Genomic DNA, 16,485 nt, shown 5'->3' with positions numbered 1-16,485 from the left:
TATATATTAGATATTAGAGAAACATGCCGCTCAAGTTTTTGCTGTAGAGTTCACCAAGCGTTAACCGTGTGTGTGGTGCGACTGTGCCCAAAAAAAGCAGAGTGTAGATCTAATAGAGATTCAGTTTCATCAGATATTTGAAGATATAAGTATACATTACTTTTGGCGATGGGGTTCAGTGCTGGTGAAGGAAAGTTCTGTCCGCGGTTGCCACATCTATTTACCCCATAAATATTCAGATACATGACTTCGAGGACAATTGGGAGGCTGAAGTGCCATGACAGCCCAGACAGAATCGCAGACAGACCGACCGAGGGGGCTCTGCTGCATAGCACGTGGCTTTAAATTCAAGTTTTTACTTGGTGTATCCGATCCTTAAATATTTGGGTGGTAGATCTATGGCAACCGTGGCTCTATCCTATGAATATCCAATAATTTGTATGAATTTACATCTGCAGGGTACACTATTCTCTAAATTATTTAAAACGTTAGCAAATGGAAGGGCAAGGATTGAAGATGATTGAGTGAGTAGTTTTGGGTTTTTTGGAATAGGGTGGAGATGGAACTTTGGCATAGAGGGTTGTGGGAAGGGGCTTTGCTGCTACTTTTGTGAGGAGTGAATGAGAGTGGCTCTAAGAGTGTCTAAGTGACTAATAGGCTAAGTGGCTATGATCTACGGCAACGGTCTACTTTTAGTTTAGTTGGCCTACTGCTCTGACAACTCAAATACAACTGACTCGGGTGGTACGGATGACGTTGACGGTACTCTAAGTACCTTTTGACCCCTGAAGCAGAGGCCGGCCATCATCCACTTGGTGCCAGCGTGTATGCGTGTCTCTCGCTTCCTGCCCACAGCAGCCGCACCGCCAGAGCCACGCACCACCACGACTTCAGACTCGACTCCGGCTCCAGCTGCAATTCCTATACGATCTTCCTCATCTGTTTGTTCCCCCCTCTGGCGACGTGGACTCTCTTGGCTGTTGTTATTGTTGTTGTTGTGGTTCCGCTGCACGAGACGCTGTCGGTGGTTGGGTTCGTGGATCATGACAATGCTGGCGCTAGTGTTCTGCCGCCTGTTGACCGGCGACGTTCTAAACGAAGAATTAACCAAATGATTCATCAATGTGGCACAGTGAGTACTCGTCAAATGGCTTACCGTGTAGCAGTGGCCGTCTGGTTGTCGGCCACCGCCTGCTGGCCGACGGCATCCGTATCGGGGGCGGTGTTGTAGGCGCCCGAGTACATGGAGGCCCGCTTGGGCGCCCATTCGGGATGGCCGCGCAACGATAGCTGATTCGATAAACTTTTGAGCAAGCATGCGCGCACCTATCGATGGAAATCGAAGTTTAATTGATACAAAAAATCGAAGGATAGCCAGGACTCACCTCGCCATTTAGGAAACAGTAGATGAGAGCAATGAAGAAGCCTTGAAACGAGGTGAGAAAATGCGTGCCATACGACCAAACGGCAAAGTTGGTGGCCGACTTGAGGACTGGCCACTGGTGCAGCAGATTGGTGATGCCCAGCAGGGGCAGCAACACGATGGCAGCCCTCACGGCCTTCCGGGTCTGCTCGATGTCGCTGGCCTGCGATTGTCGCAGCTTCATCACCAGCACCCGAATGATGTTCACCAGGAAACAAAAGTTCAGCTGCAATGGAGTGAAGCAAGGAAGAGTCAGTCAGTCAGTGGAGGGTAAGTATCAACACTCGACGACTCACCAAAATTACAGCTAGTCTGGGTCCCTCGAGTATCCAGTAGTACGGCGTCAGATTATAGTTCCAGAGACACTCACCCATCGAGGTGTCCATGTACATGACGGTGCAGCGTGCCCAGACGGTGGTCATCAGGATGGGCACACACCAGCCCAGACGCGAGAAGAATTTGAGCGGAAACTGGCCCTGAAACACAGCCACCGTCACCATATTGTGCAGGTACAGTCCCTCGATGAACATCCACATGAACATTGCCGTTCGGGCGTATTCCAGCAGGACATAGGAGGCCTCGCACAGATATGGCTATGGATAAATATTTGAATATTTACGATTTTCTTAATCGATTCATATGAGTGTTCTCACCGTGTTCTCGATCGCCGACAGACTGCTGGTACTGCTAGAGTTTGAGGAGCTGCCACTAGATTTGCTGCCGCGCTGAAATTGATCCAGATAGATCGTCAGTCGGATGAGCACCTGTAGGACCATTGCTACGAATAGATTCTTGTGTATCCTCGTACGGTTATTGCGCAGCGAACGAAAGCTACAGAAGATCACCAGAGAGACGAGCAGAGCAATCAGTGACAAGCACAGGCCCACGATCTCCAGTGTTCGTGTATGCCTGGCAATTTCAATATAGAGCTAAAAATGTTTCCGAAATATAGGAATTATGAGTCCAAGATTGAGTGTGCGTGTGTGTGTGATATCGCTTACATCAATATCCTTGCTGCCCATCTGCTGCATCAGGCGAATCACCTCGGGCCTGTAGCAGGGCCCATAGTCGGTCCATCCAGCGGCAATCGCTTCCGCTGTCATATTTGTGGTGTCTGGCCGTGTGCCCCAGCTGCCATCCATCTCACATTTGCGTATAGCAAATTCTGTTTACCAAACATCAAATTTAAGGTGAAGAGATTAAAACACCAGGATTAGTAACAGTTTAGGCAATAAAGAAAGTACTTTGAAATCGCTCATTCTGGGGCAGCAGCTCTAACAGCAGAACAGCGCTGTTATCACCCCAAGTTAACTAACAGCTTATTACTGCTGTTAAAAAGACCACTGTTAACGCTCTCCTTTTGCGTTCGCTCATTCTGGGGCAGCAGCTCTAACAGCCCAACAGCGCTGTTATCACTCCAAGTGAACTAACAGCCTATTACTGCTGTTAAACAGACCACGGTCAGCGCTTTCCTTTAACAGCTCACTGTTAGCTCTCTCTTCGTTGATGGTTCACTGTTAGCTCTCTGCATTACCAGCTCACTGTTAGCGCTCTCTGCCTGCGCACGATCCCCACTGCTCTCGATTGTTAGCTCTACCCCGGCCCCTGGCATTTGGAATTTCAATCAATTGACTGACAAGCGCTGAGTAGTGCAACAATGTCAATCGAATGAATCATTGGTGTCTGGATCGAGGGGTTGGCGGTTGTATGCAAAACGAGGCCAGGACAATGCTAATCGTATGCATTTTCATCAAGAAAATTCAATTTGTGGAGCTGCACTATAATTAAGTAATCGATTGGTGGTTCGCTTTCCTTGCACAACGCCCACCGGACCAGTCCAGCACAGCTCAGTCCTCCACGTTCCAGTTTCGGTATGACCTCCAATTGCAGTCCTCACCGATGTCCTGGCGGGGGTGTGGCTGGTCTGGCTTGGGCTGGCTGCTAAACGGTTCAACGAACGCGTGACGCTGTGAGGCATGCAATGAATACGAAATCAAGTAATTGTTTGCCAAAGTGCCGACTAGTGATCCATATAATTTAGGCCACGATGTTTAATTTGAAAGGGAAATATGCACATGTTCGTTCATACGCGTATTTATGGGTCACTTCTTAATCAATACTTGAGGCGAAAAGGCAGACAGGACTACCCCTGGTAATAGCTTTCTCACTTTCTATAGCTCTAGTTTCTAGATATGTATATGCAGAACTTACTTCGCGGATCGACACCATGAAAGCCCGCCGGGCAATGCATTCGTGCCATGACTCCCGCAGGTGTTGGGGGCCAACAGGTCAGCGTGTCCCAAGTAAAGTTGCAGTAGATGCCTGAAAATATATCATAGAATATTGCCATGAACGTAGATCACCTCACAAGTATGTATAACATCCCTTCCCACAAAAATAATAACCAGAGTAATTTCAATGATTCAGCAGTTACTTTAATCGGTCAAACATCTATCTACTCCTCCCACAGCATTAGGATGTGCAGAAGCCCCTTCAACTGGTCGGCCTTTAGCTTGTAGTCCAATTCGAAATCATTTACCGACAGTTGGAAACGTTTGCCCGGATTACACATACGCCGATATATGCGTGGAACTCCATAGGGAATAGCGTAGCGTTCTTTGGGTTGCCCATTCGATGAGGGTCGCTTGTGGCCACGACAATCTTCACCATTGGCCTGCTTCATATGTTTCATCATAATCCATGTAATGGGTAGATCGTGCATGCCGCTCATCATATTCTCGACCATCGATTGTTTTGCGAGCAGCGAAATGGGCTGACCCCAGCAATTGATTGACATTAGATTAACGCGCAATGTAGGATCCATCATTGTCTGCAGATTTATTTTATCTGGATCGCAATCGATGCCTGTAGCTTAGCCCTAGATATGTGATGGGTCTTCCCAAAGACCTGTGTACTCACCTGTTTCTGGTTGCGTGTAGTTGGCAAAAATCGCCGAGCAGTTTTCATAGTTGGTGGCTGCCGCAGCGGCCAACGTTAGATTCCCGTGCAATGTCGTGGCATTGGCAAAGCTGGTGTCCACCTCTGGCAGCCCCTCGGCCAGCACCTCCGACGCTGATGTGGTCACCTCCAGGGCAATGCGGGCAACCTGGGTGACCCGATCGATGAGATAGGAAGGTGCCAGCTCCGCTGCAGCTGCTGCTGCAGTTGTGGTGGGCGATTCGGTTGTCATGATTGCCTGAGAGGCTGTGGATGTGGATGTGGTGGGCTGTGGCAAGGATGATGCAGCAGCAGCTGCGGATGATAATGACACGCCGGTGAGGCGCATCAAGCGGGCGAAGAAGTGAGTGGCAACACCGCCGCCTGTGTCATCGGTACTTGGCTGTTCTGTCATATCGCCACCAACAACATGTCTGCCGCTGTGAAATAAAACAAAATTATGTTGAGAAAATGCTTTAAACTCCAAGGACATCCACATCCACACATCCAAATGGACAGGTGAAATTTGATCTGTGTCCGTAAATGACACTCAAAACTGGTCGATATTTTGCTTGAAAATTGCAATTAATTTTGACTTAGAGAGGTACCGATTACCTCTATAAATAAAACAGAAACAGAAGCAACTGCAGCTTGGTTCTCATTTGTGTTGCGTGTCAGTTTACCCATAGATGGAATGATGAAGAAATTGCATTTTCAGCCACACCCCCACACCGCACAGTAGAGACTTAATTGAATGCTTATCAAACAATGAAGACGAGCAAGGAATCAGGAGTCGAATCAGGAATCAGGAATCAGGGGGAGACAACCATCACTGGCTTTTGTTCAAGTCCAGCCCTCGTCCGCGTCCAGGCTCGAGCTCATGTCATCGCCTCTTCTGTGATGATTGCCTACTAATAAATGCTTCTCATGGCTCATGGCTCGTCCTCGTATTCGTACTCGGATCATAGCGCATCGATTTAGTTTTTGTTTTTGTTTCAATTCCTGCAACTCGTGTATTTATAGCACAGGGGCAAAACATGCTCCTGCATCGCATTGGAAGAAGGGAGCTTGTCGGGACTTTGATTGGAAAATGGCCAGGAGGCAAAACTCATCGGCCTGGGATTACATTTCACTTGTGAGTTGATGTTCTGCATAATTGAAAGGAATCTCAGCTATCTAGGCAACTCTTTCCTCTCAGTAGCAGCCGGAATGCAATAATATTTATCATTTTTTTCCTCTACTTTTTGAGTAGAATATGAGAAAAAGCGCCACAAATGGTGTTAGCCAACACTTCAAGGCACTTCTTACCCACACTAAAACCTTTGGATGCTACCCCACACTGCCAACGGTGGGGTACCAAGTACAGCTTGCCATTGTCATTGTCAAAGTGAAAATAAAATCCTGAATGTATAAAATTGCTGTCGCTCCAGAGCGTGAACAAAATAAAAACACAATTTTCCTAAGATTTGAGTTATTTTCTGGTCAATCCAAGACACAGGAGAACAACAGGGAGCAAGAGAATTCAACTGAACTACACATACATTTATAAATATTTGAAGCTAAACGAGAAGTAAGTTTTTGCCCGAAATATCCGGCATACCATACCATATACCATGCCTGCCTCGTGCCACTGTCAGCCCACAGGAACACCCTGTGGCCTTTTGCTAAGCTCTCCCGAAATGCCTTTGAGTGCATTTGATATAATTTCATAAGAATTTCAATTTTCAAGCGCACACATGTGCAGGTACTCGTGGCCGTGTCAGTCCCAGTTCCTCTTGCCTGTAGCTCTTGCTGTTTCCATGACAGAGAGGCGAAATCCCCCATGCACGGATGTTGCATAAGGCTGCAGGGGGATTGCATTAATTTCGGTGCTCCACCAATACCCCATGGACATATCGACACAGCGTCTAATGTGGAAGCGTTTTGCAATTAAGCTTAATAAGCGCAAAAACCACTCCATCGAACTTGTGCTCAAAAGCCAAATCAACCTCTCCGCTCAAGTCCCATGTTGCACGTTCAAGCGTCTCGCCGCCCCCAGACGAGTCGTCCCTGATTTGGGTCACTGGGCAGCCTACCGTACTGGGTGGCATGGGAAGGGAGGGGCAGCCCAGGAAAGTCTATTAAATATTCGGATAATTCAAAGTAGCAACAGACTAAATCTAGAAATAAATCAGAATATGGTTAAGAAATCTTTTGGAATCTCTTAGGCATCACTCTCCACTTTTTTTGTTGAGTGTTTAACCCTTCTCCCACAAAAAAGTCCATCAACATTTGACAAAGGCGTTGGGGCGTGGCATCTTGTACACTTCTTTGACATAATTATAGTGCGAGCAGAGAGCGTGAGAGGTAGAGGGAGAGAAAAAATCAAGGAAAACTAATCTCAAGAGCTCTATTCATAAAAGGCGATGCATAGAACGGGCCAATGCCCCTTGACAAGTGGGTTGGGGTGAGAATGTGGATGTAGGCTGCCGTTGCCGCTGCCGCTTCTGCTTTCATTCTGCGGCATTTGAAAAGTTGTTCGCGATATTTGACAATAATGGTGACACGTGCCACCGTTTTGCTGCAGCTTTTTGGCCGGCAGCAAGCAGTGCAGCAGCTGCCTCATGTGTGTGTGTGCGTCCCCTGACAGTGCAGAACATTAGCATCAGCAGCTTAAGTTTTTGTCATTTTTTGGAAGCTTCAAAGCAGGTCTCTCAGTCTACCACTACTGAGAGGCATGGAGGAAGCTCATTTAACTGCCTTTGTCTCTCCCTCCCAGTGTGGCTCCTGTCTTTGTCTCTTCACCAGTGGGTCTTGGCTGTGGATGGTTGCAGCACAAGGTAGAGCATTTCAAACTCTTTGTTGCTTCTCAGCGCCCTGTAATGGCGGGCCCATTTGTGGCCAAAAAAATAAAATGCCAATCGAAAGTTTTGCCAAATGTTTAAGTAATCGTCAGTCATGTAACCGAACAATCAAGGACGCACACACACACACTCACACAAAAGGGTTCCCAGCGCAGGATAAACATAGAGACACGAAAGAAAGGACAGGCTACGTGTAGGGGTCCTGCTTTGGGTTAAATCAAACCCTCACCGAAAATCTTAAAGACAGAAGAACGACCAGTGCCGTGTCCTTTTTGTGGGTGGGAATGTGGGTTGAGTTTTGCCTTTTCCTGTCCCCCCCAGAAAAGTTGCCGGTTGGCTGCAGCTGCTGCAGCTCCAGTTCCAGCAGCAGCCACTGAAGCTGCAGCTGCTTATACAATTTGGCATTGAAATTGCCATTGCCACTGTTTTTGCCAGGAGTCTGCCAGGAGCCAACGAGACTGTAACGAGCATTCGCTTTGGGGGTTTTTGTTTTGTTTTTGGGGGTCCGTTTCCTTCTGAATGTCTTGTAATTGAATAAATGAATAGCACTAAGTTGCGCTGCAGAAAGCAGGGAGGGGATGAATGAGTGAATGAATAAATCTAAGTATTCAGCAAGTACCAAGTTTATTGTACGCAATTTTCAATGGAGGTCTCTCGTCACACGCTCCACTGAGTGCACTGTTGCTACCATCGTATACCATAGCCATTGAAATTCATTCTGACACGGCCCAACAGATTTTGACAGCTACTCAACACAGCGGCGTTTGTTGTTTCCTTGTTCTTATTCTTCTCTCTCCCTTCTCAATACATATATCATTTAAGCACTGAGAGTGTTCTGCTGTCTGCTGTCTGGCTGCTTCTGCTTCTGCTTCCCACTGCCACTGCCTCTCTGTGTCCTGTGTCTGGCGGCTGCTGTAACTGTTGCATTACTGATTACGTTGCTGCTGCTGCTGTTGTGCAATTTGCCGGATTCCCAATGCCCCACATCGCCACAAATCAATGTCGATACATGAACAGACAGACCGACCACAGGAGTCCACAAACTGTGTATGGGTGTGCAGCGGCCTAGAAGTATTTACTGTCAATATTAATGCCATTGGCAGTCTAGAGCCAGTGTCTGTGTGCCAATGCCAGTGACAGTTCTTCCACTCTCCAGTGTCAATGTCAATGCACAATACTCTTCATTTTTCCCCCCATTCTGCCACGACCATGGGTTGTCGATTTGTCCGACCGGTGAATGAATCTTATACTATGCATCAATGGATCATCGGGATACTTTGTTGTTTCGAGCTCCAGCAGATATGCTTTGAATATATTTCATCGTTTCTGCTCTGCTAAACCTCAAAATCCCATTTGTTATTTGAATATACAAAACTCTGAATATTCCCCCTTGAAGTTTTTCAATCTCTATTTGAACAAAGTTTAGTTTTGCATTTTTTTGTTTACCAAAACAATATTCTGGATCATTTACCCAGCCTAAAAGCTGTCGTCTTTTCGATCCCATGCAATACTGACCGAGTTGACTTTGCTGGCCAGCACAATTGTCATTTGCCAAAGTGAAATAATAAGTCCGAGAGGAGTGTAATACTGTTCTTTTGTCTTAACTAATTTAATTTTGTTGTTCAATTTTGCGTTTTTATTGTGGAAATTCTGAGGTAGCAAAGAATTCAAACGGAATATAAAGACTATCAGGAATATGTAAGTTTGTGTCTGTTCAAGCAGCAGCAATTTCCTGTGTCGCGTGCCACATTTCGGTGGTCTCTGCGAGTCTGTCTGTCTCCTCTGTAACCGCTGCTTAATTATTTGTGTATTTATTCTCGATTTTCGATCTGTAAGACGTAATTAAAGGCTTTTTTCAGTAGGCAAAGATATGGGAGCACACCTAAAACACAGCTTCTGCTGTGGGCAGTGCCCCTTTCCTGTTTAAGTTTGGGTTGTGCTCTGCCTCAAGGTGCCACATCATTGTCCCACATTTCCACCCTACTGGAAATTGGCTGCCATCTTATGAAGGAGCTTCCTTACTCGTTAGGGCCTTGGCAACGCGTCACACGGGCACTGCCACAGGGACAAAGACGAGGGGGGCAACAACGGATCTGCGCCAAGCTGCAGGCTGTGGCGTATTGCATCAGGGTGAGCGTGTGAGTGTTTTCCTTATTTTCAAATATAATTGGGTGCAAATGGAAGGCTTGCTTCGGGGAACCCCCCTTCAGGCTGACCTTGCATATCCAATGTCCTTATGGCGCCAGCAGATAAATTTGTCGACGGGAAAAGTACACTTCCCCAATTATTATTATGCCCGGTACTAGAAGAGGTATTTTGCATTGGTGCACAAAAGTGGATGCATGTAACGCACAGAACGAAAGGTTTCCGACCCCATAAAGTATATATGTACATATATTCTTGATCAGCATCAACAGCCGAGTCTCTCTGTCAGTCCGTCCGTCCGTCCGTCCGTCCGTCCGTCCGTCTGTCCGTCTTGTTTGTCGGCTAGTTCTCAGAGACTATAAAAGCTAAAGCAACCAAATTTTGCCTCCAGACTGCTCTGAAACCACACTGATACAAGTGTACTTCAAAAAGTAGCCCCGCCCCGAGAAATCTAAGAACGCAATTCCGTAGGGATCGACCATATCTATCACTTCGCCAAATTGGGATTAGGTTGGATCATTATTATAGCCACACTCTGCTTCGTGCAGTGTATGGCTCTAGGGAAGGAGGGCGAGTTAAAAGAGCGGGCTGGCTTGAGATGTGATGTAGATGTAGATGACATACATATGTAGAACAAATTTTTAATGTAAAATGAAAGATTTCAAAAATAAAGCCACTAAGGTACAGATGTACTGACCGAGTAACGGGTATAAAACTTGTGACGCGTAAGAAGCGTCTCACACGTCCCTCCTTGTTTTGTACTAGAACTGTGAGTTTTTTTTCCCCTGCCACAGGTTTTCCAATGTTGTATTTGTATTTCTTTTTGGCCATGCCGCAACAAATGCGTTCATTGTTCGCTATACAATTATGCATAATTATCTTCCTATTGTGGGAGGATACCCAGGCCCACAGCACCCACTTCCACTCCCATTTCATCCTTTTATCTGTCAATGTCCTCACTGTGTCGTAGGTATAGGTATTTATTGCATAATGCCCCATCGTTATGACCCTCACGCACGCAACACATGTGTCAGAAGGTGGCCGTGTGCCAGTTTGTTATACAACTCCATGAAGAAGGAGGTAAAGGGTACACCAGAAGTGGCATATTGCAACAATACCCCCCCGAAGGTTTTGCAACATTTGCCATTTCGGCTATTAAGAATTCACGCGTTTGTTTTTGACAAGTTTCAAAAGGTTTTTGGCTACATTTATGGATCTATCATTGATCAGCAAATGTGGTCTGTGGTTGAATTCAAGGAATGGCATACATATACACGTCCCAATTGTACTTAACTTCTTTCAATTTTATTATTTTTTAGAGAAAAAAAGATGGCGATCGAAGAAGACTGCAAGAAGGCCATGAAGAGAAATGCTGTTTCATGCATGGAGCAAGATGAAGCCACAGAGGGCGTTCCACCCAAAGTGCGAGCCTTCGAAGCTGGACCTGCCGTAATGGCGGCCACAGAGCAGACCAAAGAGAAATAATTGCAGATTCAGCAGTTGGCGAGGGAAGAGGTGTTCCATCTTCAGCAGAAGGAAAAGCGTCAGAGGTTGCAGAAAAAGTTGCACACGTTACAAAAAAAAGTCACCAGCAGGAAATTATGCTCAACAATTGATGTTGAATTTCTCTACCTCCCGTTGCAGCTCTGATTCCAGTTCCGACTCTAGCGACAGTCAGAGCGAGCAGAGAGCATTACTTCAGTGGGAGTTGCAGATGCGGCCACTGTTGATGCGGCAGCAACAGGAAGGTAATCAGCAGAATATGGCACTACTACAGCAGGAGTTGCAGGCTCTTCCAAGTGGCTCCGAGAGTGACTCCGAGAATGGCTCCAAGAGTGACTCCGAGAGTGACTCCGAGAGCATCTCCAATAGCAGCAACAGTTGCTCTGACGATAGCAGCGACTTAGCCGGCCACACCTCCCACAGCAGCTCTGATGCCAGCTCCTACTCTAACGATAGTGGGACTGAGGCCAACTAAACTGCGAGAACTCAGCTATATGTAATCTCAATTATTATTATTGTTCAACTTGATAAATAAATAAATGGCAGTTAAAAAATGTTTCTTGGGCAGGAAACCTCTTGGCGGTGAGCGGAGAGCATTGTTGGAATGGCACCGACAGCAGCTTTCAAATCATTCCATCGAAGTATTTTTATAGCAGCAGTTGCTCGATGGAACAAAATGGAAAATGCAGCGCCGGTAACATGCGTATGGTGCAACCAGCAGATCCTCCACTGTCCAAAGAGTGGCACAGACGCAGACCACAACCCGAGCAGACAAGAGCGTAAAAGAGCAACAGCCAGAGTGGCCAGAGAGCGGCTAAAGCTGACACAACAGTATCGTATTGTTGAACCTTTTTTTATTTGGTGGACTCTACCCACTGACAGCTGCTGTCAAAACGAACAACGAATGGCTGCCAACAACACAGCATAAGCATCAGCACTAGCATTTTTCTCTCAGGCAAAACACAGCCTTCACAGAGGGTTTGTGCGATGTTGAAATTGTTGTAAAGTCCGGATTACAGATCAAAAAGGTGGGGAAGACCAGCATGAGCACGCGGAAGGCCGCGATTGTCCTGCTGTTGACGTCGGGCTTGGGTTTGACCCGCCGACCCTGGCCGCTGCCAGGGGATTAACCCAATTGAATGGAGTGCCCCGTGGCCACCCGGTGTGGCGTTGGGATTGCCCTAATTGAGTGCCCGCCGATTGGGGGTTGCCTGGCAATCGCCTTAGTTCAAGTGTCAAGGTCGTGTCATTTGTCCATCGCTTTGCATAAATTGCTGTCCCTACTGTCGCCCTTCTATCATTCAAAACGTAGCATTTGGCAGAGGGTATCTGAAAGTTTGTTCCATGTTTCGCATAGAGACTCTCTCTCTCTCTATCTCTCTCTGCTCTCTGCTCACTTTTGCAATGTTGCCCTTTGTGCAGCTTGTGGCAGATGCAGCAACAAAAAGATGTTGCATACTTTAACTGGCTTTCTTTCCACTCTTTTTGTCTTGTTCCTTCCCTTCGTCCTCTTATGTGTATTCCTGGCTGGGATTATCGCAACTTTTTGGCATCACGCGTGGGTCCGGGCCACAGAGACTGTCAAAACCACAAGCCAGGATAAGGCATGAGGATACTCCACACACGGGTATCACACTGGGGCTAAATACAGTCGACCGGACGCCCGAGAACTCATATTCAATTATCAGAGCTGTGCACTTGTATAACAAGTGCCAATTAAATGCAGATAGCAGCAAAAGCTCCGAAATACAACAAAGAAAATTAATGTTAAATGGAAAAGAATAAGCAAAAGAAATGCAACTGCAAGGAGTCCTAGCATTTTGTGCAAAATTAATATTACACTCCTCTGAAAATATATTCCGACACACTTTCCAATGGTATCCAAAAAGTGATTATCCAGAAACTCTAATGCTAACCGTCATTTACTTGGCAAAAGCATTCCGTTGAGTCCCCAACGGTTGGCATCGAAATTTGCTCGAGTGAAGTGGATAGCAGGTATGTACATATGTATGTACAATACAAACATATGTGGGTCTGGTGGCAGATGTTTGGCTAGTCTTGGAGCAGTTTCGGTATCTGTTTTGGTTGCCTGCAGCTGATTAGATAGCAGCATGTGGAAGGACGATTCGAATGCTTAATTAGTCGAAGGATTGGGACTGATAATTGTCGCTTCGATTATTTTCGAATGGATTTTAATTGAATCGGTTGTAAATGCAGCAGCTGCCAGTGGCAAGTGCAGCCCGCAGCCAAGATGCCACATGGTGTATGATTAATGTGGGTCGTAAATCTCATTACGCATACGCGGCGCAGACCGCACTCAGTTGGAAAAGATGCGGGCCCTAATTCCGCAGAAATTATAATGCAATAAAAACCCAAATAAATTAAGCTGGAATCAAGCGCCGAAAAATAATAAAAAATAATAATAATAAAATTAATCAAGTAATTGCATCATTTGGCATTGTGGCGACTCCGCGGCCCAGCGACTCGGCGACTCGGTGACTCCGTGACTCTCGCTCTTTCCATATCGATTACAGCATTCATTATTTATTACGCTTCCATTTCAGTTTCCATTTAAAATTTTGGGCAGCATTTAAATAGATTCGTCCAAGTGGTTTCAATTGCACATCATTCGGTATATGCCCGCTTCTTGCCACATTTCTTGCCCCATTAGCAGTGCCTCAAACTCCCAACAAAATTTCACTTGCACAACACAATCTGACTTGAAGCAGTCCATTTGACATGCCACTCATTTACAATTCACATGAAGCTGTGTGTCTTTTTCGTCACTTCATTTGTTCAATTCCCGTATTTTTGAGAATTATTTCTTGAACATTTTTGTTTTGTGTAAGCATTAAAATGGGCTCTATTCAAGTCAATTAAGTTTGAATAAGCTATTGAAAGATATTTTTGGGTTAATTAAAGTCAATCTCGAAAGGTGCGACAATCAAGGACCCATGACTTTGGGCTAGGAATTGGTAAGCTATCTCAGTGTACTCCAGCTACAAGACAATTCTCTTAAGCACTTTCCGAAGGTCTTCTGCACTTGATCTTTCCTGATGCTTTGTAACTAATTGAAGAGATTAACCTTGATCCCTTGCTTGCTCCACTCTAAGCGCATTTTACTTTTTGCATTACATATTCTAGTTTAGGCGAAAACTTAAAGTTGAATTTCTGTTTGCTAATCACCAAAAAAATCAAGAAGGTCGCTGTCTGACTTGCCGTTCGCCTGGGCGTGGCATTGCCACAAGTGGCAAACAAACGAAGGATGAGACAGAGCAGCAAAATGATGGGGAGGCAGCAGGCGGCATGCTGTTGGCACCGTTTTTTTTATGCTGCGCTCTGCAGTTTCCTCGAAGACAAGACAAAGGCACCAAAATATCAGACAACGCTAAGAGGCCAAGCCGCACGCCTACATTGTTTTCCGCCACACGGAAGACCCACCCACACACACAAACAGAGGCACACTGAGTAGAGGAGAAATAAGGAGAGTGATGAAGGGCTGCTGGGCTTTTTTTCATATTATATATTATGGGTATTATGATGGCTTGTTGTTACGAGCATTCTGGCCTGGCTTTGTTCCCGCAGACCTGGCCCAAAACTGTTGCATTGTTCCGGCTACACAAATCCCCACCACAAGCACACCAACAAAAAAGACACACCCCAATAATAAACGGACATGGGGCAGGGCCATGGCTAGGTGCAAGTGGTCGAGAAGAGAACATTTCACTGTTATTTCTGTGCACAGAGACCACTGTAATGGCCAGAGCGGAAGGCACACTGCACTCAAACCTGATGAAATTTGTATGTGCTCGTAATTGATTCTTAAAAATGTGCCTATGGGTGCCTGTTGCCGTTGCCTCCATTCGATTTTTTGGCGGGTGCTCGCAATCATTAAAGCAGCGAGTGTTGGCAGAGAGGCGGACAGAGCGGGAAGCCCAGCCTCAAAGGCTCGAGATGTACATATGTGACCGTGTTTGTGTATGTTTGCATATCCTTAAAGTGTGCTCTGCTTGGCAGCGCATACGAAAGGGTTGACGAAAGAGAACGACAGGCAAGGAGAGAGAGAGAGAGAGAGAGATTTACATATGCTTGCCTGCATCACTTGTTCTACTTACAAATGAGCCGTTGAGTGGGCTACGCTCTGTGTGTGGATGTGTGAGACCTTGATCTTGATATGCTTTCGGCAAGCAGTTCACACGAACAGTACAGAGCACAGAGAGCAAGAGTGCAAACAGTTGGTGGCATCGTGTGACCCAAAAGGGACAACCGAAAATCAAATCAAATGCAAAATGAGGGGCACACACCAATCTCTCGATTGTTAAATCCATTTGAACGCCTTAACATGGATTACTGATTCTCAACGGGAGATCGCAGCGTTACGATGGAAAATCTTGTGAAATCTTGAAGGAAAATTATTTCAATTTTAGAAACGTTTGCAAAAGTCAACGAATCGCACTCTGAAAACCTTCTAAATATTTCAACATTTACTCAACCTTGGCCTATCAAACATAGAGAGAGAGAGAGAGAGAGAGAGAGAGAGAGAGAGAGAGATATGCAGTTCTCAAATATTTAAAAGAAATGAACTCCTCAAATATTTAGCGAATAAAAGAGAATAGAAGCGAAGCGAAGAGAATGGAATAGACGAGAAGTGAAAGGCTGAGAATGGAAATTCTGGGTTTCGCTCAGCAAAGAGCCAAAGAGTTAATTAAATGCCAAAAGGCGCATCATGGGCACTGATTTTAGAATGGCCTACTGGCCACGCCTACATGCCCCATCCGCCCAACAGCCGCCACCGTCAGTGCCTCTGCCCCTTGGCCATTGCATAACGCGAAATGCGGTCAGCTGTGTCTCTCAGTTGCATGCAGATATGTCTGTGTGGGTGTTGATTTTTCTAGTTTTTTTTCTGTTTTCTTTTTCTATGGAGCAAGTGGCAAGGTCAGTCGTGAATTTTGATGGCAAGCCTAGGCGCAACATCGTCGTGTGGATGCCGCTTGCCCGGCGGCAAATGAGAAAGAGACAACAACAGCAAGGGGATGATTTTTTTATTATGTACAAAGATTTGATTGTGGAATGCTCGCTAATTAAGCAGAAAAGCCCAAAGAAAATTACTGCTCATACTAGGATTGACTGCCATTTGCAGTCTGAAAAGTTCTACTTAATTCCATTATCCTTCAGATGACATTCGTTAAACATTAATCCGCTTACCACCTGCCATAATAGGGCATTAAAAAGCAGCAACAGAAACATATCCATGTGCAGAAAAATTCACTGGAAAATGAGTTGAGCAGTCAGTCAGTCAGCTTTTCACCAGAACGAGGACAAAAACCTCGTTCCCGTTGCATTTCAAAGCGTTATGTGATGGTCACTCGATGGACAGCGCGGGGCCTATTGCTTCAGCTACAAAATACAAATAATAATTATAAACTTTACCCAGAAGAGGCGTCCATGGCGTCCATGGCGGCGGCTACCGGTTGCCCCTTCGTCGGAGGCCCAGTACTCGTCCAGTTGGCAACTTTTACACTTTTTGCAACTTTTTTTTTTGAATGGTGGATGGCATCATTATTCAGGAAGACCATCATTGAGGTCCGAGGTACAACGACTAGGACGAGCCCAACTCAAAGACTCAGCGCAGTT

At 45.9% G+C, this 16,485-nt stretch overlaps 2 protein-coding genes across 3 annotated transcripts in view; one reads left to right on the top strand and one right to left on the bottom strand.

Annotated features, from left to right (window-relative positions):
* Positions 1-16,485, bottom strand: part of LOC117890908 (PDF receptor) — a 29,691-nt gene that overhangs the window by 2,517 nt on the left and 10,689 nt on the right. For both annotated transcript variants that reach the window (XM_034796034.1, XM_034796025.1), the window contains exons 2-9: positions 4,343-4,800; positions 3,635-3,745; positions 2,425-2,588; positions 2,077-2,352; positions 1,720-2,016; positions 1,386-1,649; positions 1,157-1,326; positions 776-1,091 (exon numbers count right to left, since the gene is read on the bottom strand). In XM_034796034.1, coding sequence (XP_034651925.1) covers positions 776-1,091; positions 1,157-1,326; positions 1,386-1,649; positions 1,720-2,016; positions 2,077-2,352; positions 2,425-2,588; positions 3,635-3,745; positions 4,343-4,775 — 2,031 coding nt within the window. In that variant the 5' untranslated portion in view covers positions 4,776-4,800. The remainder of the gene's footprint in view (positions 1-775; positions 1,092-1,156; positions 1,327-1,385; positions 1,650-1,719; positions 2,017-2,076; positions 2,353-2,424; positions 2,589-3,634; positions 3,746-4,342; positions 4,801-16,485) is intronic.
* LOC117894441 (clumping factor A-like) lies at positions 10,678-11,326 on the top strand. Its single transcript, XM_034801514.1, has 3 exons — positions 10,678-10,770; positions 10,840-10,919; positions 10,993-11,326. The coding sequence occupies exons 1-3, from the start codon at positions 10,678-10,680 to the stop codon at positions 11,324-11,326; spliced, it is 507 nt and encodes a 168-aa protein (XP_034657405.1).

Source organism: Drosophila subobscura, chromosome A (assembly GCF_008121235.1).
Source record: "Drosophila subobscura isolate 14011-0131.10 chromosome A, UCBerk_Dsub_1.0, whole genome shotgun sequence".
Lineage (NCBI taxonomy): Eukaryota > Metazoa > Arthropoda > Insecta > Diptera > Drosophilidae > Drosophila > Drosophila subobscura.
The sequence above is the reverse complement of the archived record's forward strand: the minus strand, read 5'-3'. Positions and strand labels throughout refer to the sequence as shown.

What these genes read in the sequence shown, in the direction of transcription:
- LOC117894441 (XM_034801514.1), top strand. Translation starts at nt 10,678, where the DNA reads ATGGCGATCGAAGAAGACTGCAAGAAGGCCATGAAGAGAAATGCTGTT. An exon ending in CAGAGGGCGTTCCACCCAAA is followed by an intron (nt 10,771 to 10,839) that starts GTGCGAGCCTTC and finishes AAATAATTGCAG; the next exon opens with ATTCAGCAGTTGGCGAGGGA. An exon ending in TTGCAGAAAAAGTTGCACAC is followed by an intron (nt 10,920 to 10,992) that starts GTTACAAAAAAA and finishes CTCCCGTTGCAG; the next exon opens with CTCTGATTCCAGTTCCGACT.